The sequence below is a fragment of the Halichoerus grypus genome, chromosome 4 (assembly GCF_964656455.1).
Source record: "Halichoerus grypus chromosome 4, mHalGry1.hap1.1, whole genome shotgun sequence".
NCBI classification, from domain to species: domain Eukaryota; kingdom Metazoa; phylum Chordata; class Mammalia; order Carnivora; family Phocidae; genus Halichoerus; species Halichoerus grypus.
Window position 1 is genome coordinate 132727425 of NC_135715.1, and position 23455 is coordinate 132750879.

At 38.5% G+C, this 23455-nt stretch overlaps 2 protein-coding genes across 7 annotated transcripts in view; one reads left to right on the forward strand and one right to left on the reverse strand.

The window, feature by feature from the left end:
• CFAP210 (cilia and flagella associated protein 210) overlaps window positions 1-1306 on the reverse strand; it is a 33657-nt gene extending 32351 nt beyond the window's left edge. Inside the window, exon 1 of the mRNA XM_036071994.2 lies at window positions 886-1306. Coding sequence (XP_035927887.2) covers window positions 886-1306 — 421 coding nt within the window. The remainder of the gene's footprint in view (window positions 1-885) is intronic.
• PHOSPHO2 (phosphatase, orphan 2) lies at window positions 1105-7075 on the forward strand. Of its 6 annotated transcripts, XM_078070963.1 has the most exons (4): window positions 1105-1382; window positions 1935-1968; window positions 3463-3638; window positions 6313-7075. In XM_078070963.1, the coding sequence occupies exon 4, from the start codon at window positions 6339-6341 to the stop codon at window positions 7062-7064; it is 726 nt and encodes a 241-aa protein (XP_077927089.1). In that variant the 5' UTR covers window positions 1105-1382; window positions 1935-1968; window positions 3463-3638; window positions 6313-6338; the 3' UTR covers window positions 7065-7075. The 6 variants fall into 6 exon arrangements, with proteins under 6 accessions (XP_077927089.1, XP_035927892.1, XP_035927888.1 ...); XM_036071995.2 differs by lacking the exon at window positions 3463-3638 and having other exon boundaries at window positions 1106-1382; XM_036071998.2 differs by lacking the exon at window positions 3463-3638 and having other exon boundaries at window positions 1115-1256.
• The last annotated feature ends 16380 nt before the right edge of the window (window positions 7076-23455 follow it).

Sequence of the window (23455 nt, forward strand, 5' to 3'; positions counted from 1 at the left end):
AGTACTGTGTATATAAGACAATGAGTATGTGAGAGTAATTGTGTTTTTTCAATACATGTCACATGGGTACTGTCTCTCTCCAACCAGTCAGGACCTTCTGCTGCTACTTATGGCCCTTCACTGCAGAAATACCCAGTAGTGTCCACTGGTGAGACAATGGCTGGCCCTCACTCTGCATCTGGCATAAAGAGGCTCTACTGCTACAGAAATTCAGGCAATGACATGACGAAAGTCCAAACTCCCAAGGTTCAAGTGGTCACCATGACAACATTAATTGGGAATTTACAGACTTAAGAAAATAAAATCATTGGAATTGCTAAAGAGTTCTTTAGATGTCCCCCTAGGCTACTTCTATTCAGAAATCAGATTTTTATAACAGGTCAGCTAGATTACAATACCTAAGTAGCATTATTTCTTACACTCCTTCACTCTAGAGATGAAGAAATTGAGACATTTCCATTAGAGACTTTCCTAAGAGCACTCAGTAGGTTCACAGCACAGCCAAGACTGTAATGAGGTCATTGATATTTCCAAAAGATATACCAATTCACTCAATGAATAACAAAAGCTTAAGGGAATTCAGCAAACACCAGACTCTTGGAGCTGCAACTGCACAGCTTGAGGATCAGACCAACTGGTCAACTGGGAGTCTCTGACTTACCTTTTCTCCGCTCGTATATGTGTAAACTTTTCCCCACCTACCCATTTACCTGAAGGCAAAACTGTCCATTTACACAGAGCCCAACAATGCCCATGGGGCTGCTTTCGAGTTGGTGGAGCCCTTTTCAAAAAGTAACCAAAACTCTCATTTGCCACCCTTGCCTCTCACCCTATGCCTGGAGGCCAGAAACAATCCCTGTGCCTAGATAGGCCAGTTTAGCTCACCTGTGCCTTCCTTCGCCCGTCCACAGCGCCTACCAAACCGCACCAGCATCTCTGACGGGGTGCCCTTGGCACTCTGTGACTTGGAAAGGCGACTCCGACGCTGGGCGAGTAGGACTCCAGCTGGCCGAATGTTTGCCAAACGGCTCGGTTGCTTAGCAACGCCGCGGGAAGTGACGGCCGCCGCCGCCAAGGAACGTTGAACGCGCTGCAAGGGGCCGTAGGGCTGGGAAACCGGGACTGCGCCTGCGCGGGAAGTCGTGGCCCAGCGTGCATGCTGGGTTACCCTCACTGACAGGCAGAGGAGCGAGGTCGGAGTGCAGAGTACGCGGGAGCCGCACGGAGGCCAGGACAGCTGCTGACGCCTGGTCTGGGTCAGTGAGGAGCCCTGGGGACCCGGCCCGGCCCGGCCCGGTGCTCCCATCCTCATCCAACGCGCTCCTCACAGGGGATGACCCCCAGCGAGGTGCCTGCGCCTCCGTTCAGGGCGGACCCTGCAGGTGTGTGGGAGAGCGAGGCCTGGGCTTGCTGTGTGCGGCCCACAGACCTCCTCGCGGGTGGAAGGTGGAGGGCGGAGGCCTCCCTTCCATTGAAACCCGGAGATTAATGGACAGAAAATCTGTTTTTAAATACTTTGGTTTCTAAGCCATGATCCAGGCTAGATGAACCTTATTATTATTATTTTTTAAAGATTTTATTTATTTATTTGACAGAGAGAGACACAGCAAGAGAGGGAACTTGGATATTGTCCCAGAACATTCATGTTAGGACCTTTAAGACATTTTAAATTGCTTGGTAAATACAGTATAGTAAAATTGAATGTATCTGTGGGACCAGTCAGACCACGAAGGACACAAAAATCTGTTGAGAGTGGATGCAGGCTTGGTTTCAGAAGATCCTTTTCTGACACATCGGGGTACAGATGATTTCATTATAAGCTAGTTGGCTAGGACACCTACACATTAGGCACCAAACTAGAGTCGCTCAAATGAAAGGAGGTAAGATTTTTAATCACTAAAGTTCTAACACATAGTTGTACTGTTTTTCTTCAGGTTTTCTATCAGATGTTCCACCGTAATAATGCTGGTAAGTATGAAGGGATTAATATTTGTTGACAGAAATTAGCTTTTGCACATATAGCATTGGTGGGTTTTTTTTGAAAGCATAGTTTTAAAAAATGTCAAGAGCTGGGAAGGGTCAGAGATTTTTATCCCACTTGCACGCTAACAGCAGTCTGCCAGAGTTTTGTAGAAGACACAGACCCCTAGGCAGAGATGAATTACGTACAGCAGTAACCGTAGCCCGAATATCAGCAGTTTTGCCCCACTTCCCACAGGGTGATGCAAAGAGGACCAGAAGTCACCTGCAGGTGGAGTGTGTTGCATTACAGGACAGGAAGCCTGAGCTTAGGGAACCATAATATTTATTATACTTAACAATAAACATGCCTTTCAAGGCTTTTCACTATACATACATTTTTGAGACAATAGCCCAGAGCATAGTGCAGTGAGTGTTTTGCTTAAAAGGCATGTAGAACCAATAGAGACCCATGGAGAATTACCTCCCAACAAAAATTCTCTGGAATTTTAACTAAATAGGTTATAGAAAGTATTGAATCATTAAAATTCGATGTCAATAACTTGCCAGTTTGACATGATAGCCCGATATCAGTCAACTTCCAATACCTGGTTCACCTAACCCATGGACGTTTACAACTAAGTCTATCTAGAGTTAGTTATTTATTTCTCTGACTCCACTCCTGTGTTTTATTTTGTTGTGAAATTAAGGTAGCATTTGCATTTTGATCTGGAACAGAGTTTAAATTATTCTGGGGAAAAATTATTATAAAATCAGTGTAGAAAAAGAACGCACTGCAATTGAAGCACCCATGATCCTACCACTGTACACATAGATTTTTTTTTTAAAACAAAAATGAGATTATACGGTACACACTGTTTAGTGACTTATTTAATTTGTACTAAACATCTTAGCTTTTACTGGCTAAATAAATATTCCATTATCCGGCTATCACATACATATCTTATTTAATCAGTCCTCAATCCTTGGATGTCTATGTAGTTTCCAATTTTCATTATTGTAAAAAACACATAGGCTATTGTTAATACTGGAAACATTGCAGAGATACCAAATATATACTGCTCATGCTTTTGGAGAGAATAGTTAATAACTGCTTTTGGAATTTTAACAAATTGGATACAAAATAGATTAACATTCTTAAAACTAAAGTTTTGTGCACATCCTTAAGTTTTGGAGACCTTTTTAAAAAAAATATAGCACTAATCTTTGAAAATTTATTGACAACAGAATATAGTACTTGTCTCTTATTTAACAAGTAAAAATAAAAAATGGAATCTGGAAATCTCAACATAATCAGCCTAACACTTGTGATTTTATCCACTGGATAAAATGGTAGATTCCTATAACATACCCTGTTTTATAATTAAGACCTCTGTTTAATTAAGATTTTGTGTCTCCCATTGCCAATACGTGCCTAAGAGAAAACAACGTAATTAGAAAACATTAATTTTAAAATATCTTAAATACTTTTATTAAATTTAGGAGTTAAGAAGTCTCCGTTTTCTTTGCTCCAAACCAGAAGACTTTGTTCCCTGCATATAGAGTAGGAGTAATGTTGGTTAAAAACTGGCTGGTGTTTAAAACTGAAGATTATCATGACTATTTAACCTAAACCCTATTCTGAAGTAAAAATAATTGTCTTGGAAATATTAAGTTGGGTAAGTATTTTTTAATAAAGGTTTATGTTGAGTGGTGACAAAAAAACTAATAGAAAAAGATCTGAAATTAAGAAGAGTACACTTTCAGGGGTGCCTGGGTGGCTCAGTCATTAAACGTCTGCCTTCGGCTCAGGTCATGATCCCAGGGTCCTGGGATTGAGCCCCGCATCGGGCTCCCTGCTCGGCAGAGAGCCTGCTTCTCCCTCTCTCTCTCCCACTCCCCCTGCTTGTGTTCCCTCTCTCACTGTCTCTCTCTCTGTCAAATAAATAAAATCTTTAAAAAAAAAAAAGGAAAAGTACACTTTCAGTTAGAAATTAATAGTCAACAGCAGAACTATGTTAACTTCAGGCTTATGATATATCTTATTATTTTGAGGTTAATAGTTCAGGAATTTGGATAACTTGTGGCTCATTAAATCTAGGTTTGAGACAGTTTTCAACCAATGAGTTACATTTGAAAAACTTTAAAAAAAAATGTATAAATACAGAATCTTGAAAAGCATGTTTATTTTTTTTCAAGATTTTTTAAATTAATTAACTAATTAATTAATTAAACAGAGAGAGAGAGAGAGAGATAGCGAGAGCAGGAACACAAGGAGGGGGAGTGGAAGAGGGAGAAGCAGGCTTCCCACCAAGCAAGGAGCCCGATGCGGGGCTCCATCCCAGGACCCCGGGATCATGACCTGAGCCGAAGGCAGATGCTTAACGACTGAGCCACCCAGGTGCCCCAAGCATGTTTAATTTAAAGTGTGCCTAGAGTGTAGTACTAATGTGTTTGCCAACTATGCCTTATTGCTATTTGTTACATTGTTTGTATGACAGTGAATTCTGAACTTAAATCTCTGGGAGCCAGTCATAGACACCTGGATTAGATACTTAGAGATACAAGGATCCAGAGTATCACAATATTATATACTGTCTAAATTCACACAACAAGAGCTACCCTTCTAGGTTAGTTATTCTCCAGATATTCTAAATTGAGAGACATAGAATACTTACTCTTGTATGAGTTAATAAGCTCTATTCTCACTTTCACCTGCTGGATATCTATTCACCTCCTGGCTAAACCAGAGAATATATGTGGTTAAATGCCATGTTTTCCATTTCTAATTGATATCTTCTTTTTCTTTTTGGTGAGGTTCTTCACTTTCTTTTTAGGATTTGTTGTTAAAACCTCAGAATGGTTATAAGTAGGTCGTAGATGTGGTATTATGGTTAGTGTGTACTTTGGGACTAATGAATGTTTTCATATAATAAACATCTTTTTGTCAAAATGACCTACCTAGTATTTATTTTTAAACTGATTAATAAGTGGGGCACCTGGCTGGCTCATTTGGAGGACCATGTGACTCTTGATCTTGGGGTTGTAAGTTTGAGCCCCATATTGGGTGTAGAGATTCCAAAAAAGTAAATAAATAAACTTAGAAAATAAACTGATTAATAAGCTTTAAATATTCTATTTTTTAGGCACTAGAATACGGTACTTGAAGCATGAACTTTGGAGTAAAGTGGACCTGAGTCCAAATTTCAGCTCTTCCACTTAACTAAAACTTAACTAACTTAACTAATACTTAAGCTTCAGTTTATATATCTTTAAGATGAGGATAGTAATTTCTACTTAATAGGGTTATGAAGTTCAGTGAGATAATGAGATTGTAAAGTTCTTAGCCTAGTGCCTGGTGTATTGTGATATCTTTAAAAGTATTAGTTACTCTTTAAAAAAAGATTTTTTTGTTGTTTATACACAGTAATTGTAGCTTCTCTTGGGTATTCTTTATAACTGTCTTTTTTACATAATTTTTATCCATACCATCTGTTGACCAGTTTTTCCTTTTCTTGAGATTTATAATTAATGACCTTCATTATCATTTAATGAAAACAAAGAATTAAGTAATTGTCATATCATAAGCAATGTGATTTTTCACACATACCTAGATTATTTGGTATTCCAGAGCTAAACTGTCTAAAGAAAATATAAATAAATGTGAAAATTGTTAACAAAAGTTACTTCTAGTCTAGAAGAATAGAATTGACTCTGAACTTTAAGTAATTTGTTTAGGATTTCAAGTGTAGCATCAAGCAACCATTTAGTTATAACACTGGCATTAATGATTTCAAGCTAAATAACTTTTTTAGGAAAATTACTCAAATTTTGCGAGATGTCATAGTGTTAAATTTGGTCAGAATTTAGGTCAGTATACAGAGGATTTATATTATACGTGACTTGTTATTTTATATGTGGATTATTGTAAATATTTTAAACTAATTTGTGATTGATAATTTTAACAATAAGAGTGATTAGCCTACTTTTTTCTGTCTTTTTTAAATAAATTTTCTAAATTAGATTGTAAGAGAATAATTATTTCATTACTCCTCTCATTGGCTTACTCTGTAGTTTAATTCTGAGTGCTCACAGAGTCATCCCCACCGGAACACAAAAATACTGTGAATATCCTTTTAGATATTTTGTTTCCATTTACTTAAAATACTCAAAATGGACTTTGCTTCTTAGGAAAAAGTGCTTAAATGATAGTCTTAAATGCTTAATCATTTTAATTTTTTTATATTAACCCTTTGTTTTAGCAGATTAACACTCAGTAATGTTTGTTAAGTAAGTATAATAGCTAGACATGCGAAACAGTGTGTTTAGGAAACAATATTTCTTCTTTTTCAGGGTAACCCACATTTGCTTTTGGAACCATGAAAATTTTGCTTGTTTTTGACTTTGACAATACAATCATAGATGATAATAGTGACACCTGGATTGTACAGTGTGCTCCAGAGAAAAAGCTTCCTATTGAACTACAAGATTCTTATGAAAAAGGATTTTGGACAGAATTTATGGGCAGAGTCTTTAAATATTTGGGAGATGAAGGTGTAAGAGAAGATGAAATGAAAAGAGCAGTGACATCAATGCCTTTCACTCTGGGGATGGTGGAACTTTTGAACTTTATAAGAAAGAACAAGGATAAATTTGACTGCATCATTATTTCAGATTCAAATTCAGTCTTCATAGATTGGGTTTTAGAAGCTACCAGTTTTCGTGATGTGTTTGATAAAGTGTTTACAAATCCAGCAGCTTTTGATAGCAATGGTCATCTCACTGTGGAAAATTATCATGCTCATTCTTGCAACAGGTGCCCAAAAAATCTTTGCAAAAATGTAGTTTTGGTAGAATTTGTAGATAAACAGTTACAAAAGGGAGTGAATTATACACGAATTGTTTATATAGGTGATGGTGGAAATGATGTCTGCCCGGTAACTTTTTTAAAGAAGAATGATGTTACCATGCCACGGAAAGGATACACTTTACAGAAAACTCTTTCCAGAATGTCTCACAATCTTGAACCTATGGAATCTTCTGTTATAGTTTGGTCTTCAGGTGTTGAAATAATTTCTCATTTACAATTTCTAATAAAGGAGTAATATGCCAACAACTGAAACGTGTATCGGTTAAGGTTAAAGCATAAAACTAAAACCCCAAATACCAGTGGCTTTAAAAAAAGAAAGTTTTTTCCCTCTCACCTAAAAGAATTTCAGAGGTAAGTATCCCAAGGCTGCTGTGTGCTCTAGCAACCTCCGCACTTGGCTTCTATCTCACATTCCAAGATTGCTGTTCAAGCCTTTTCCCTCGCATCAACGCTAGTCGGCAAGGGAGAGGGCAGTGAATGAAAAGGTTGCACCCTCACTTAACTTTCTTTGGCCAAGACTTAGTCACGGTCCCTCCACCTAACTGCGAGGAAAGATGAAAAATAAAGCCTTTATTCCGGATGACCATATGCCTGGGAAAAATTGGAGAAAAAAAGGAGGACAGGATTGAGGTAGGTGCAATTAGTGTCTCTACCAAAGGTGGGTGATAGGTAGATTATATTTTTAAATTTATTCCCAGAGAGAGTAGTCATATATTTTACTTTCTTAGATGCTTACCTCAAAAGCATGTCTCATAGTTACAAATCTTAAGAATAAACCTGATACTTTATTCACATAATAATAAAAGGTTCCGGGACGCCTGGGTGGCTCAGTTAAGCATCTGCCTTCAGCTCAGGTCATGATCCCAGGGTCCTGGGATTGAGCCCTGCATCTGGCTCATTGCTCAGCAGGGAGTCTGCTTCTCCTTCTGCCTGCCGCTCTCCCTGCTTGTGTGTGCGCTCTCTCTCTCTCTGACAAATAAGTATCTTAAAAAAAAAAAAAAGAATAAGAGATTCCAAAATGTATATAATGTCCTACTCCCAAGTCAATATTTTTTTTTTAGATTTATTTATTTATTTGAGGGCGCCTGGATGGCTCAGTCATTAGGCGTCTGCCTTCGGCTCAGGTCGTGATCCCAGGGTCGTGGGATCGAGCCCTACATCAGGCTCCCTGCTCCGCGGGAAGCCTGCTTCTCCCTCTCCTGCTCCCCCTGTTTGTGTTCCCTCTCTCGTTGTGTCTCTCTCTGTCAAATAAATAAATAGAATCTTAAAAAAAAAATATTTATTTGAGAGAGAGCATGAGCAGAAGAGGGGCAGAGAAAGAATCCACAGACTCACTGCTGAGTGTGGAGCCTGACACGGGTAATCCCAGGACCCTGAGATCATGCCCTGAGCCAAAACCAAGAGTTGGCTGGCTGCTCGACCAACTGAGCCACTCAGGTGCTTTAAAATCAGTATTTTAAAGATAGGGATGCAGTATCTATTGCACAAGTTTTTATGAATTTCAGATTTTCCTTTTTAAAATGAAATAACATTCTTCAAATATTTTAAATTTGTATCAGCATCACAGACTATAATTCCAGTATGCTGGTTTAGTCAGTATGTTATTTCTATTTAGCAATGCAATCTTTTATTTTTTTAAGTAGACTCTACAGCCAGCATGGAGCCCAACGTGGGGCTTCAACTCACAACCCTGAAATCGAGATCTGAGCTGAGATCAAGAGTCAGATGCTTAACCGACTGAGCCACACACATGCCCCATTTTTTATTGTTGTTGTTCTTCTTTCTTTTTGTTCTTTACTTGAAGTTTAGTTGACACCGTGTTACATTAGTTTCAGGTGTACAGCATAGTGGCTGGACAAGTTTATATGTTACATGTTTATGCATCAGGCTAAGTTCACCACAGGTGTAACTCCCATCCGTCACCACGGAAGGCTGTTACAATACTGTTGACTGTATTCCCTATACTGTACCTCTCCTCCTGTGACTTACTCACTCCATAACTGGAAGCCTATATCTCCCACTCCTCTTCACCCATTTTCCCTTCCCTCCACCCCACACTCCTCTGGCAACCATGGGTTTATTCTCTATATTTATGGGTCTGTTTCTGCTTTGTTTTATTTTTCAGACTACACATATAAGTGAAATCATATGGTTTATGTCTTTCCCTGACTTACTTCACTTAGCCTAATGTCCTCTAGGCCCAACCATGTTTTTGCAGATGGCAAGCTACCATTCCTTTTTGTGGCTGAGTAATATTCCTGTGTGTGTGTGTACACATCATATCTTCTTTATTCATCTATGATAGACACGTAGCTTGCTTCCGTATCTTGGCTATTATACATAATGCTGCAATAAACATAGGGGTGCATATATCTTTTTGAATCAGTGTTTTTGTTTTCTTTCGGTAAATAACCCATAGTGGAATTACTGGATCATGTAGTATTTACATTTTTTTTTTTTTTAAAGATTTTATTTATTTATTTGAGACAGAGAGAATGAGAGAGAGAGAGCACATGAGAGGGGGGAGGGTCAGAGGGAGAAGCAGGCTCCCCGCCGAGCAGGGAGCCCGATGCGGGACTCGATCCTGGGACTCCAGGACTATGACCTGAGCCGAAGGCAGTCGCTTAACCAACTGAGCCACCCAGGCGCCCTACATTTTTTTTTTTTTAGTGAACCTTCATACTGTTGTCCATGGTGGCTGCATCAATTTACATTCCCACCTTTTTCCCCACATCCTTGCCAACACTTATCATTTCTTGTCTTTTTGTTACTAGCCATTCTGACAGGTGTAAAGTGGCATCTCACTGTGGTTTTGATTTGCATTTCCCTGATGATTAGTGATGTTCAGCATCTTTTCATGTGTCTCTTAGCCATCTATGTCTTCTTTGGAAAAATGTCTATTCAGGTCCTCTGCCCATTTTTTTTTCTGCCCCTTTTTAAAATTGGACTGTTTCTTTGGTGTTGAATTGTGTAAGTTCTTTATACATGTTGGATATTAACCCCTTATTGGATATATCATTTGCAAATATTGTCTCCCATTCAGTAGTTTGCCTTTCTGTTTTGTTGATGTTTCTCTTTGCTGTGCAAAAGCTTTTTATTTTGGTGTAGTCCTAGTAGTTAATTTTTGCTTTTGTTTCCTTTGCCTGGAGGAGATATATCTGGAAAAATGTTGCTAAGGCCAATGTCAAAGAGATTACTGCCTGTTTTCTTCTGGGGGTTTCATGGTTTCAAGTCTCACATTTAGGTCTTTAATCCATTTTTAATTTATGTTTGTGTATGGTGTAAGAAAGAGTCTGGTTTTATTCTTTTGCATGTAGCTGTCCAGTTTTCCCAGCACCATTTATTTTTTATTATTATTTTTAAATATGAGCCCTTTCTTTCTTTCTTTTTGAGAGAGAGAGAGAGAGAGAGAGAAAGAGAGAGGAGGGACAGAGGGACAGAGAGAATCCCAAGCAGCCTCCACACCTGGTGCAGAGCCTGATGCAGGGCTGGATCTTATGATCCTGAGATCACGATCTGAGCCAAAATCAAGAGTCAGACACTTAAGTGACTGAACCACCCAGGCACCTCTTCCCAGCACCATTTATGAAAGAGACTGTCTTTTCCTTATTGTATATTTTTGCCTCTTTTATTGTAGATTAATTGGGCACATAATTTTAGATTTATTTCTGGACTCTATTCTGTTCCATTATCTGTGTGTCTATTTTTGTACCAGTACCATACTGTTTTGATTATTATAGCTTTGTAGTATATCTTGAAATCTAGGATTGTGATACTTGCAGCTTTGTTCTTCTTTCTCAAGATTAGCAGTGCAGGCTTGAGTGATACAATATATAATAGTAGGAATATTCAACATTTAAGAGACTGTTTCATATGAGGATATTAGCAAAACATCAACTGCTTTGAAAGTTTTATAATTCTATGCTAATTTCTAGATTCTCATGTTTTAGGCATAAATTTCCATTATGTAATAATAGAATTTTCTTTTCATCATGGAAATCTCCAAAAATAGATTTTCAATATAATTTAATGGGAAAATTTTGTACCATCTATTTTTTCTAGGCTAAAAAAGTAAATCTTTGTTTTGCTGTAAATTAATAAATTAGATTATGTTGAAACACATTTATTTTTAGGTAATTGAGTAAGGAAATGAAATGAGATTATCTAGGATATTTAGAGCTCCCAGGTGCTTGGCAGAAGCCAAGAGGAAATTAATATCCTAAGTGTGGTGGACTGACTCTAAGGTGGCCCCCCATGATCCCTGTATCCTGGTATTCTTGTGTGTGTCTGTGTGTGTGTGTGTGTGTGTAGGGGGTGCCCAATGATTTGCTTCTAATCAATGGAATACCACAAAGATGATGGGATGTACGTGATAATGTGACATGATTACATTACATCAGATTGTAATGCTCATCTTGTTAAGGAATTCTCTAATTTAATTTAATTTTATTTTATTTTATTCTTTAAGATCTATTTATTTGAGAGAAAGAGAGAGCGTGCGTGTGTGTGTGAGCAGGGGGAGAAGCAAAAAGGATCCCAAACAGACTCCATGCTGAGCATGGAGCCCAATGTGGGGTTCAATCTCACAACCCTCAGATCCTGATCTGAGCTGAAACCAAGAGTCCAAGGCTTAACCAACTGAGCGACCCAGGCGCCCCTATTTTATTTTTATTATTTTAATTCTCTCTCTTGATTTTAAAGAAGCAAGCTGCTGGGGCACCTGGGTGGCTCAGTTCGTTAAGCGACTGCTTTTGGCTCGGGTCATGATCCTGGGGTCCTAGGATCGAGGCCTCATCGGGTGCCCTACTCGGAAGGGGGCCTGCTTCTCCCTCTCCCTCTGCCACTCCCACTGCTTGTGTTCTCCTGCTCTCTCTCTCTGTCAGATAAATAAATAAAATCTTAAAAAAAAATACAAAATAAAGAAGCAAGCTGCTATGTTGTGACCAGGACTTCAGAGAGGGCCACATGGCAAGCAATTAGGGTGGCCTCTAGCCAACAGCAAAAAGTAGGCCCCTGGTCCAGTAGTCTTTAGGGAACTGCATGCTGCAACTATGTGAGCTTGGAAGTGGATCCCTTCCTAGTGGAATCTCAGCTGAGATCACAGCTCAGGCTGACACCTTGATTTGGCTTTGTGAGACCCCAGGACAGAAGACCCGGTGGAGGTATGTTTGGACTCATAACCCACAGAACCTATGAGATAATCAATGTCTGTTGTTTTAAGATGCTAAATTTGTGGTAATACTGTTATGCAGCAATAGAAAAATTAATGCCGTAGGCCTCAAAATAATTTCTATAAATAGTTTTGCAAGTAACTTGTAGGGCATACAATAAAAAGTAGCCACACCAAAAGACATGAATGAATACCAGCAGAAGCAGAAGCTTCCATTTAAACATATCTGCAGGACCTCTAGATATTAGCATTTTCAGACACAAACTAAACTTATGTGAATTTTGACAAAGAACTGAAAATTACATAAACAATATGGAAATACTAGAACTGAAAATTACCATGACCGAAATTAGAATCTTGGTGGATGAATTTGACAGCAGAACAGGCACAGCTGAAGAGTTAGTGAATGAGCACAAGTTAGAAGAAAACATCCAGAATGGTGTGGAGAGAGACAAAACAATGAAAATACAGAAGAAAAGTTAAGAAACATGGAAGATATGTAAGGTCTAACATAGGAAATTGGTGTCCCAGAAGGAGAGAAAGAAAATTAAACATGCAGTGTTTTAAAAGATAATGACAGAGAATTTTACAACATCAAAATAAATTCAAGAGTCTTTACGAATCCCAAACAAGATAAAAAAAAAAAAGGAAAAACCACATGGAATCACATCACTGTAAAACTGATAACCAAAGACGGAAAAAGCAGTCAGAGAAAAAAAATGACATTGAAAAGAACAACAATTAATCTAATAGGTGGCATTATTTCTTTCTTAAATGTTTGATACAATTCGAGAGTGAAGCCATCCAGGCCTGGAGTTTTCTTTGTTGGCAGATTTTTAGCTATTAATTCAATTTCCTCAATAGATACAGGACTATTCAGGTTGAATTATTTTTCTTGAGTAAACTTTGGTCATTTGTTGACTATGTTTATATATTGCTGCATAGCAAATTACCTCAGAATTTAATAGCTTAAAAGTAAGCATTATCTCACAGTTTCTGTGGGTGAGGCATTCAGGAGCACTTCACTGAGTTGTTCGGGATCTTTAATGGGTCAAGATGTCAGCTGGGCTTGTAGTCATGAAATTTCCACTAAGGCTGGAGGATCTGCTTGCAAGGTGGCTTGCTCACATGGCTTTTGGCAGGAGGCTGTAGTTCCTCACTGCTTGTTATCAGGAAATCTCAATTTATTGCTGATTGTTGGCAAGAGGCCTCAATTTCCAACCACTTGGGCCTTTCCAAAGAACTGCTTGAGTGTCCCAAAGACTTGGTTTCCTGCCAAGTGAGTGATCCAAGAGAGAGGGCAGAGAGGAAACCACAATGCCTTTTGTGACCTAGCTTCAGGAGCCAAACACCATCACTTCTGCCGTATTCTATTTATTAAAACAGAACACTAAGCTAAGCCTACACTCAAAGGGAAGGGAATTAGACTCCGCTTTTGAAGAGGGAGTTAAAGAATGTTGGATATACCTTAAAACCACCATAGTGTCTCTCAAGGACTTGACTTCACATAATTTGTGAAATTCAGGGACATAGAGATTTTTTGTAATATTCCCTTATTAACCTTTTATTTTTATAGAGAACACATGTGTACCTATTCTTTAAATTTTACCATTAACATTTAACTGTTTTTTTCACATATCTATACATCCCTCTATCTAGCCATCTTTTGGGTTTTGTTTTTTTTTTTGTTGTTTTTTGCCTTTTTTATTTTATTTTTTATTTTTTTATTTTTTAAAGATTTTATTTATTTATTTGACAGAGAGAGACACAGCGAGGCAGGGAACACAAGCAGGGGGAGTGGGAGAGGGAGAAGCAGGCTTCCTGCGGAGCAGGGAGCCTGATGCGGGGCTCGATCCCAGGACCCTGGGATCATGACCTGCCGTTTTTTAAAAGACTTTATTAGAGAGAGAGCATGAGTGGGGGGAGGGGCAGAGGGAGAGGGAGAAGCAGGCTCCCCACTGAGCAGGGAGCCCGATGCGGGGCTCCATCCCAGGACCCCAAGATCATGACCTAAGCAGAAACCAAGAGTTGGACGCTTAACCGACTGAACCACCCAGGCGCCCCTGATGCGCCCACATACTGATTTGCTTTTATGGCATTTCAATTTTTCAGCTCCTGGTTTATACTAGCCCTGAAAGAGAGTTAGAAAAGACTTTTTTATAGTCTCCTAAGCTGCTTCAAGGGATAGCTGATGTGTCAGTAGGGCAACGGCGGGCAGGCTCCAGATGGGGTGGAGTAGCTCTGTTAATAGTGTGAGTGGGACTAGAACTTATAGCCACTTCCCTACCCCTATAATCAGATATGCTCTTTTACAGAAGATGAGAAGAGTTCTCTACTGATGTAATAACCACACATCTTCAGATGAGACTCATTGTAGGAAATGTATAAACAATAATTGACTACATTCTTTTACCTAATACCCTATCATTTTGTGCACCCTATTTGATTTCTTTTTTAGGTGGACAATATGATAGTTCTGTTGTAGACAGATATTTTTGATGTGCTCTATAAGGGCTCATGGAATAATACAGGCCAAAAGCTACATCTATCCTCGTTTATGTCATACAAACTGATGTCTGTATGATGACTGTTCAAATGGAAACAAAATATTAACATAGATGTTTCCTAACACAGAAATTCTTAGAAAGTCCCATTGTTTGTGGAAAATGTTACTTAGTAAAAAAAAAAATCAGTTTGTCATATATTTAAATAATAAAATGTCATTTGTGTATCTAAACAACTAGTAAATAATATTTATTTACAATTAAATATTTTTTACCTCATTAGATTTGTATGATCAGTGCAAAATGGAAACCTTCCTTATTCACATTTTAAAAAGATTTATTTATTTTAGAGAGAGAGCACGAGCTTGGGGCAGTGGGGCAGAGGGAGAGAGAGAGCAACAGACTCCCGACTGAGCAGAGTCCTTGTGGGCCTCGATCTTATGACATTGAGATCATGACCTGAGCCAAAATCAAGAGTCCAACACTTAGCTGCCTGAGCCACCCAGGCTCCCCTCATTCACATTTTTTCTACCATTTAGTCATTTTCTGGATTGTGTTACATACAAAAATCACAATTCTTTTCACAAGTTGGTCCAAACAATATTTTATTATCCTCAGTTCAATATGAAAGTATGTCCTTTCAGGGATCTATTAACAGCTTAGCCCTTCTCACACTTAAATCTAGAAAATCCTATTGCACAATTTTGGAAGCTAAAAATCATTCAACAAATATTTTTTTTTTTGGCACCTGCTATGTGCAAACAAAACAAAAACCTGTGGAAGTATAGGACTATCTCTTCCAAAGAAAGATACCCTTCTAAGAATTTACAATTTGATTGAAGATGTGGGACATGTACATTTATAATTCACAATACCAAAGTACGCTTCATAATGCATCTTAGTAATTAGCATAATCTGAAAGTACTTAGGTCAAGAAAGGACTAATTGACCATTTAGCACAGTGTTTTACACTCCATCAATTGATTAATTGTGATATAAGAGAAGCTTTATGAAAGCGGTTGACTGTGATCCACACCTTAAAAAATGGAAAGGAGGGGCACCTGGCTGGCTGCGTCAGCAGAGCATATGGCCCTTGATCTCGGGGTCATGTTTTCAAGCCCCATGCTGGGCATGGAGATTACTTTTAAAAAATGGAAAGGATTTGGAGAGATGAAAAGTATAGAGCTTCCCAGATGGAGGGAATAACTTGAACCAAGATGGGAGTGAGCACAGCATATTCATGAGGCAGTGATGAGGTGATGAAGTCAAGGGTTTAAACTGGGGAGGACTGGAATCAGTTTTGTAAGTGGGATTTGGCCAATTTATGGACAGGTTTGAAAGCTAACTGCTAGAGTTTGAATTCTTCCTGCGAAGCTGTCAGGAGTAAGCAAAGGGAACTGATGTGCACAAAGTCGTGTTTGGGGAGATTGAAAGGTTGTGGACAGCTTGGGAAAAAAGGGGAGAGATGACACAGGAAAGTCTTGCTGTAAACCAAGTGAGAAGTGACAAAGACCTGATAAGAGAATTAAAATGAAGGGATAAACCAGATGCTTTGAATTTGAAAATTAAAAAACAGTCGACCCTTTTAGACCATATGCTAATCTGCACTACTGCAGATTAAGACACTTATTTCCTAGAGAACTATGGGCTCTTGAGCAAGTTTTTAAACAAAATTCCAAAAGTCTTCGTTTTAATACATTCATGTTTTCATTTATACAACAAATATTTATTGAACACCTGTTGCATGCAGACATTGTTCTAAAAATACGGAAGTTAATTAGAGATAACAACTATGAACAGACAAAAATCAGTGCTTTCATGGAACTTACATCGTAGTGGGAGAAGTCACACAATAATCTGATAAATAAGCAAATAGATATAATTTTCTAGATGGTAATAAGTACTATGGATTAAAATAAAGCCAGTAAGAGGGATAGGAAATAGCAGGTGGGGCAGGGAGACCATTTTAAATAGGTTTGTAGAAGAAGGCCTCACTGAGAAGTTGATATTTGAGTAAAAACCTGATGGAGGTGAGTAAGGGGGTTGTGTAGCAGTAGCCGTGAAAAGCAGTTGTAGGCAAAAGAAATAGCCAGTAGTGAGGACAGAAGCAATGCTGTCCCTAGTGAGGGCAGAAAGCACAGATGGGTGTGGGGTCCAGGAGGCCATTATAAGTAATTTGGCTTTTACTAAATGAGACACAGAGTCATTGGAGAACTTTAATCTCTGATTTATTTAAAAGTATCAGTTTGTCTTGGCTTATTTGGGCCAATGTTCTTACCTTTTTTTTTTTTATTTCTGGTCATAAGAATTGGGTTTCTGTTGCTTGATTGATTTATTTAAAAGTATCAGTTTGTCTTGGTTTATTTGGGCCAATGTTCTTACCTTTTTTTTTTTTTCTGGTCATAAGAATTGGGTTTCTGTTGCTTGTAACTGAAAAAGTTTCTAGGGGTGCCTGGGTGGCTCAGTCGTTAAGCATCTGCCTTCATGATCCCAGGGTCCTGGGATCCAGCCCCGCATTGGGCTCCCTGCTCAGCAGGAAGCCTGCTTCTCCCTCTCCCACTCCCCCTGCTTGTGTTCCCTCTCTCGCTGTGTCTCTCTCTGTCAAATAAATAAATAAAATTTAAAAAAAGAAAAACTTCTAGTTTATTGTACCCTGTCTTCTATTAATTTTATCTGGAATTCAGCTTTAACTGTGGTACCAAAAACATATTCTCAATAAACTGCTATCTTTTAAGTGACCCTCCCCCACAAAGTTGTAGACTAGTTCCTGTTTTGAGTCTTTCATAAGTTTTTTGAACAAGTGCTCCCAAACAACTGAAACATTGTGTACTCACTTCTACATTTTCAGACTGATATTGAAAACTTTTCATCATAAATTTAAACATTTTCTAAGTCTGTGATTTCTTTTTTCTTTTTTTAAGATTTTTATTTATTTCTTTTTGGAGAGATAGTTTAAAGATTTTACTTATTTCCAGAGAGATAGAGAGTGCGAGTGGAGTGGAAGGGCAGAGGGAGAGAATCTCAAGCAGACTCCACACTGAGCACGGAGCCTGACCCGGGGCTCGATCCCATGATCTCAAGATAATGACCTGAGCTGAAATCAAGAGTTGGACACTCAACTGACTGAGCCACTCAGGTGCCCCCCCAAGGTTGTGATTTCTAATATATTATAAAGAATGACTTTTTTAAAAAAGATTTTTTTTAAGTAATCTCTACACCAAACATGGGGCTCAAACCCACAACCCCGAGATCAAGTTGTGCCCTCCACTGACTGAGCCAGCCAACCATCCAGGGATGACTTTTTAATAGGAGTTTAAATAACTTTTAAATCTATTTAGTAAAAGCTATCTATAGTAATTTGAAACCATCATTCATTTAAAAATACATAAACAGGTATCCAAGATCTATAAAGAACTTCTCAAACTCAATACCCAAAAAACAAATAATCAAGTCAAAAAGTGGGCAGAAGATATGAAAAGACACTTCTCTGAAGAAGACATACAAATGGCTAACAGACACATGAAAAAATGTTCATCATTATTGGCCATCAGGGAAATCCAAATCAAAACCACATTGAGATACCACCTTACACCAGTTAGAATGGCAAAAATGGACAGGGAAAGAAACAACAAGTGTTGGAGAGGTTGTGGAGAAAGGGGAACCCTCTTACACTGTTGGTGGGAATGCAAGTTGGTACAGCCACTTTGGAAAACAGTGTGGAGGTTCCTCAAAAATTTAAAAATAGAGCTACCCTATGACCCAGCAATTGCACTACTGGGTATTTACCCCAAAGACACAGATGTAGTGAAAAGAAGGGCCATATGCACCCCAATGTTCATAGCAGCAATGTCCGCAATAGCCAAACTGTGGAAAGAGCCGAGATGCCCTTCAACAGATGAATGGATAAAGAAGATGTGGTCCATATATACAATGGAATATTACTCAGCCATCAGAAAAGATGAATACCCAACTTTTACATCAACATGGATGGGACTGGAGGAGATTATGCTAAGTGAAAGAAGTCAAGCAGAGAAAGTCAATTATCATATGGTTTCACTTATTTGTGGAACATAAGGAATAACATGGAGGACATTAGGAGAAGGAAGGGAAAAATGAGGGGGGGGGATTGGAGGGAGAGATGAACCATGAGAGACTATGGACTCTGAGAGACAAACAGGGTTTTAGAGGGGAGGAGGGAGGGGGGATTGGTTAGCCCGGTGATGGGTATTAAGGAGGGCACGTACTGCATGGAACACTGGGTGTTATACGAAAACAATGGATCGTAGATCACCACATCAAAAACTAATGATGTATTGTATGTTGACTAACCTAACATAATAAAATTTAAAAAATAAAATAAAAAAATAAAAAAATAAAAATACACAAACAAGGGGCACCTGGCTGTCTCAGTCAGCGGAGCATGCAACTCTTGATCTTGGGATTGTGGGTTGAAGCCCCATGTTGGGTGTAGAAATTACTTAAAATCGTTAAAAAAAATAAAGGACATAAATAAATTGTTCTTTAACAGTGTGAATTTTTTTCCTTTTTTTATAGAAGTATAATTGACACACAATGTTACATTAGTTTCAGGCATGCAACATAGTGATTGGAAAAGTTTATACAATCTTATACATTATGTTGTGCTCACCACAAATGTAGCTACCATCCGTCACCATGCAACCCTATTACCATACCATTGACTATATTCCCTGTGCTGTACCTTTTATTCAACAGTGGGAAATTTTTAAGCTCTTTCCTTTTTCTTCTTGAGCCCATTTTTCTGTTCCACTTCTCCCTTAAAATGCTGTCCTACTGAAAATACAGGCAGTCCTCATTTCACACAGTAGTGCAGGAGCATAAAATGACCATGCAAGATTACTGTGCAAAGTAATGTTAATAATTAGTGGGAAGCATTTTAATTGTCTTGTGACCTTTACATTTTTTGCTAAGAACATTAAAAACTGTCTTACTGGGGCGCCTGGGTGGCTCAGTCGTTAAGTGTCTGCCTTCGGCTCAGGTCATGCTCCCAGGGTCCTGGGATCAAGCCCCGCATCGGGCTCCCTGCTCCGCAGGAAGCCTGCTTCTGCCTCTCCCACTCCCCCTGCTTGTGTTCTCCCTCTCGCTTTGTCTCTCTCTGTCAAATAAATAAATAAAATCTTAAAAAAAAAAAAACTATCAGTTACAAATGTATAGGAAAATGAAAAACATAGCAGGATCAGTATTTACTTAGTGCACTGCAATTAGAAACATTGAGGATGAAAGTATTTCTTTGTAAAAAAATTTTACTGAGTAGTTTGAACAGTTCTTGCCTTTTTTTGGTCATACTACTTACAATACAGAGTCTATGCCCTAGTGAATTGTCGTACCTTTTTCTAAGTTTGGATCGGCTTCCAACATTTTATCCTTTGCATTTTCAATGCTGTGAAGAATCTCCATAAGTTCCTTTAATATGAAGTTTTTTGCCAACATCTCTTCTTCTGGGACATCTTCATTCCTTTTGTCAACAACCAGTGTCCTCCCTTAAGTCACTAAGTTGGCCTGCAGCAATTTCCACCGGCTGCATAGCCAGACTCTCTCGAGTGGTGGCAGTGTCTACATTCCCATGGTCAGCTGTTTCTTCTAGAATTTCATTCTATTCAATTCAAATTTCACTTGTGGCAGGATCCTTCAATTCTTTGCTGGCCAATGTCCTCTTTCAATGATCTATTTTTGTAAAATATTACACACAGGGACACCTGGGTGGCTCAGTCAGTGAAGCGTCTGCCTTCAGCTCAGGTCATGATCTCAGGGCCCTGGATCGAGTCCCGCGTCGGGCACTTTGCTCTGCTTGGGACCTGCTTCTCCCTCTACCCCTTGCCCTGCTCACGCATGCACGCATGCTCTGTCTCTGACAAATAAATAAAATCTCTAATAAAAAAATATTACATGCATTTACCACTGGCAGACATGGAGATAAGACAACTACAAGCTTTGCTGTCCGCATGTGAACTGAATAAGAAATGCACAGTGACCAATCACCAGTGATTTTGAAAGAAGAAACATGATTGGTCACTGACCATGATGTTCATCTGTTATTTATGTGGTGATTCATGGATTGAAGAGCTAGGGGCGAAATTTGTATTTTGTGCAATTACAGTTAATACACCATAGTAATTGAAATTTGAATCCTGTTTAGGAGATTGGTGTTATTTAACTAAGCCACGGTGACTGAAATTCGTGCATGTTGGAACCATTCAAAGAAAGGATTGTCTGTATACTTTTATTCTTTTTGTTAATCACCTCTTTAAACTTGTCTGCTACAAAAATGGACACAAATTAAAATTTAAACTACCTTATGTCCTTTATTCTTAAGTAGTAAAAAGAATTCTGGGCTGATTAACATTACAATTATTATAATTGCTCAAACAACATAAACGTGTTTAAATTAAAAGTAAAAATTTCAAAAATTATCTCAATCTGATGAATTGGGCTATTTTCTTTTCACTTAAGCCATATGTCTTTGGCTAAGTATTGCTTACAGTTGGAATGAGACAGAGTTTAGATCAATGATATTCCTGTTTTTCATTTCTGTAGATAAAGTCCATGAGAAAATGTGTTCACATAGACAAGTAGATGGGAATGAGAGGAATTTTATTGTAGCAGTACCACTCATTTTGTGGATTCTTTCCAAGTTATTTGTCAAAAATGCTCTTTGACTTTTGCTAAAAACAAGGAATTTGAAAACTCTGACTTACAAAAGTACTTGTTACCCAGTCATTAGAATGTTCACTTTCTTATTTTCCAGGAAGCATACCCAAAAGGCTTTGCCAGATGTCGTCAGCTCCAGGGCAGCTGTTACACACCTGTGTGGTTGTGTACCGTACAGCTCCTAGGGACAGTGTTCACACTGCTCTCTACTTGAGGGGGATGAGCTGGAATTGGGCAGTGCACAACTTACAGAGCTGTATGTGGTGGCCTTATAAATTATACCTACTATTTTATACTTAGCAGCAACCTATTTAAGCCAGTATGTAAATGAAGTATGCAAAATTTCCTGTATATATCTATCATCTACACACATTGATAATGATATCACAATCAGCATATCAAACATTTAATGACATAGCAATACTTAGTGGAAAGATGTACTAATATGGTAAAAACAATAAATAAAATTGTTATTTTTAGAAACCAAGGGTCTTTTGAAAAGCAAAGCGTGATGTCAAAAGGCATCTAACTCCATGCCAAGCTCAATATCTGCCAAGAGTCATTTATATCTCATCTCCATGGTGGCTCTTTATTTCCTTAAGACTTGAATTCACAGATGGCACATTTGTTTTCTTGAACAGTGTCATTACTTTATTTAACTTATGAATGCTAATTATATGTTTCTGAGTGCATCAAATCTATTAGCATTTGCAGTGGTCTCTTTGACAAAGCATATGGTAAAGAGGAATTGCTCTGGCAGTCCCCTACAGGGCCTGCTCTTCCCTTGGCAAGTTGAGGCAGTCTAATATATACTCATAGACACTTTTTTTGGCCTTTTAAAAAATTGAGATATAATTGATGTGTAACATATACACTTTTAAGTAATAATTCGCAGCCAGGAAACATCAGGCAATGGAAACAAAAGTTTTTGTTTTTGTTTTTTTAAGATTTTATTTATTTATTTGAGAGAAAGAGAGAGAGCACAAGCAGGGGGAGGGACAGGTAGAGAAGGAAAAGCAGACTCCCCACTGAGCAGGGAGCCCGACATGGGGCTCCATCCCAGGATCCTGGGACCGTGACCTGAGCCAAAGGCAGATGCTTAACCGACTGAGCTACCCAGGTGTCCCAGAAGCAAAAGTTTTAATTGGTCCGTACAGCAATCTGAAAAAACTGCACCAATGACAATATAGTGAATTCTATTATTCAGTAATAATTTATCCCATGCCCTCTTGATTCTAGAAGCCCTTGCTCTTAGTTAGGTGGAGTCTATAGTATTTTCTTTGCATCAAAATTGGCATCATAGTCATCTGTGACACTTCAGTGACAAACATGGAAATAATGCCCCATCTTCAATCAGTCACAATCATGGCCTTGAATGATAGCACCAACAATAACATCACTCTCAGTCATGAAGGACAAGCTGTCTATAATCACAACTAACTACAAAGTTTATAATTTTTTGAAGACATGTTTAAAAATACTAATTTCCCAGTTGAGGTTGTGATGGAGAATTAAGTGTAAATATCCTGTCATTATAATAGCTTTCATATATAACATTTCTATGCCACATCCAACACCCTCTCACATTTGTAATTTTATTTTGTCTTTCCGATAATCTTAGGTTGAGAAAATAGTGGTATTTTCTGTTTTACATATCAGAAAACTAAGGATCAGAGAAATTTAGTGACTTGCTTAAGGCTGTATGTTACAAAAGTGGCAGAGATGAACCTTAAGCATAAAACAAAATCTTGTGTACTTTTCTTCTCTACCAAACTGTTTACCAGATGTTGAGATATTGAACGTTTTGTTTTTCTTCCATTTTGGGTCCAATGCTCTACCAAGCTGTTTACCAGATGTTGAGGTATTGAACCTTCTTTTTTTCCTTCCATTTTGGGTCCAACATCCATTCTTCTAAATGTGCAAAAGAATCACCTGAGGCCCTTGAATAGAATACAGATTCCTAGGTCTCCACCTCAGAGAAGTCTGGGTGGTGGTGGTGGTGTTTGTGGGGTGCTGCATCATTAGGATTGACCTGTAGAATGAAACTAAAACCACCCAAATGAGAACAAGCAGATGTTATTTATTCAGCTCTTGCTATAGCAACAGAGTCAGCCACCATCACTTGCTTTTGGCAGAGGCTCAAAGGCAGGCAGGGGAGTGGGAAAACTTTAGAAAACTGAAAAAAGGAGGAAGGTCTCAGGTATCTTCTGATTGGAGGATGTTGGCCTGGGAAAGCTGGAGGAGGGCTACTAGAAGCAGGGGGTA

Excerpts from the sequence above, each read along its gene's own strand:
- PHOSPHO2 (XM_078070963.1), top strand. The coding sequence starts at position 6,339 with ATGAAAATTTTGCTTGTTTTTGACTTTGACAATACAATCATAGATGAT.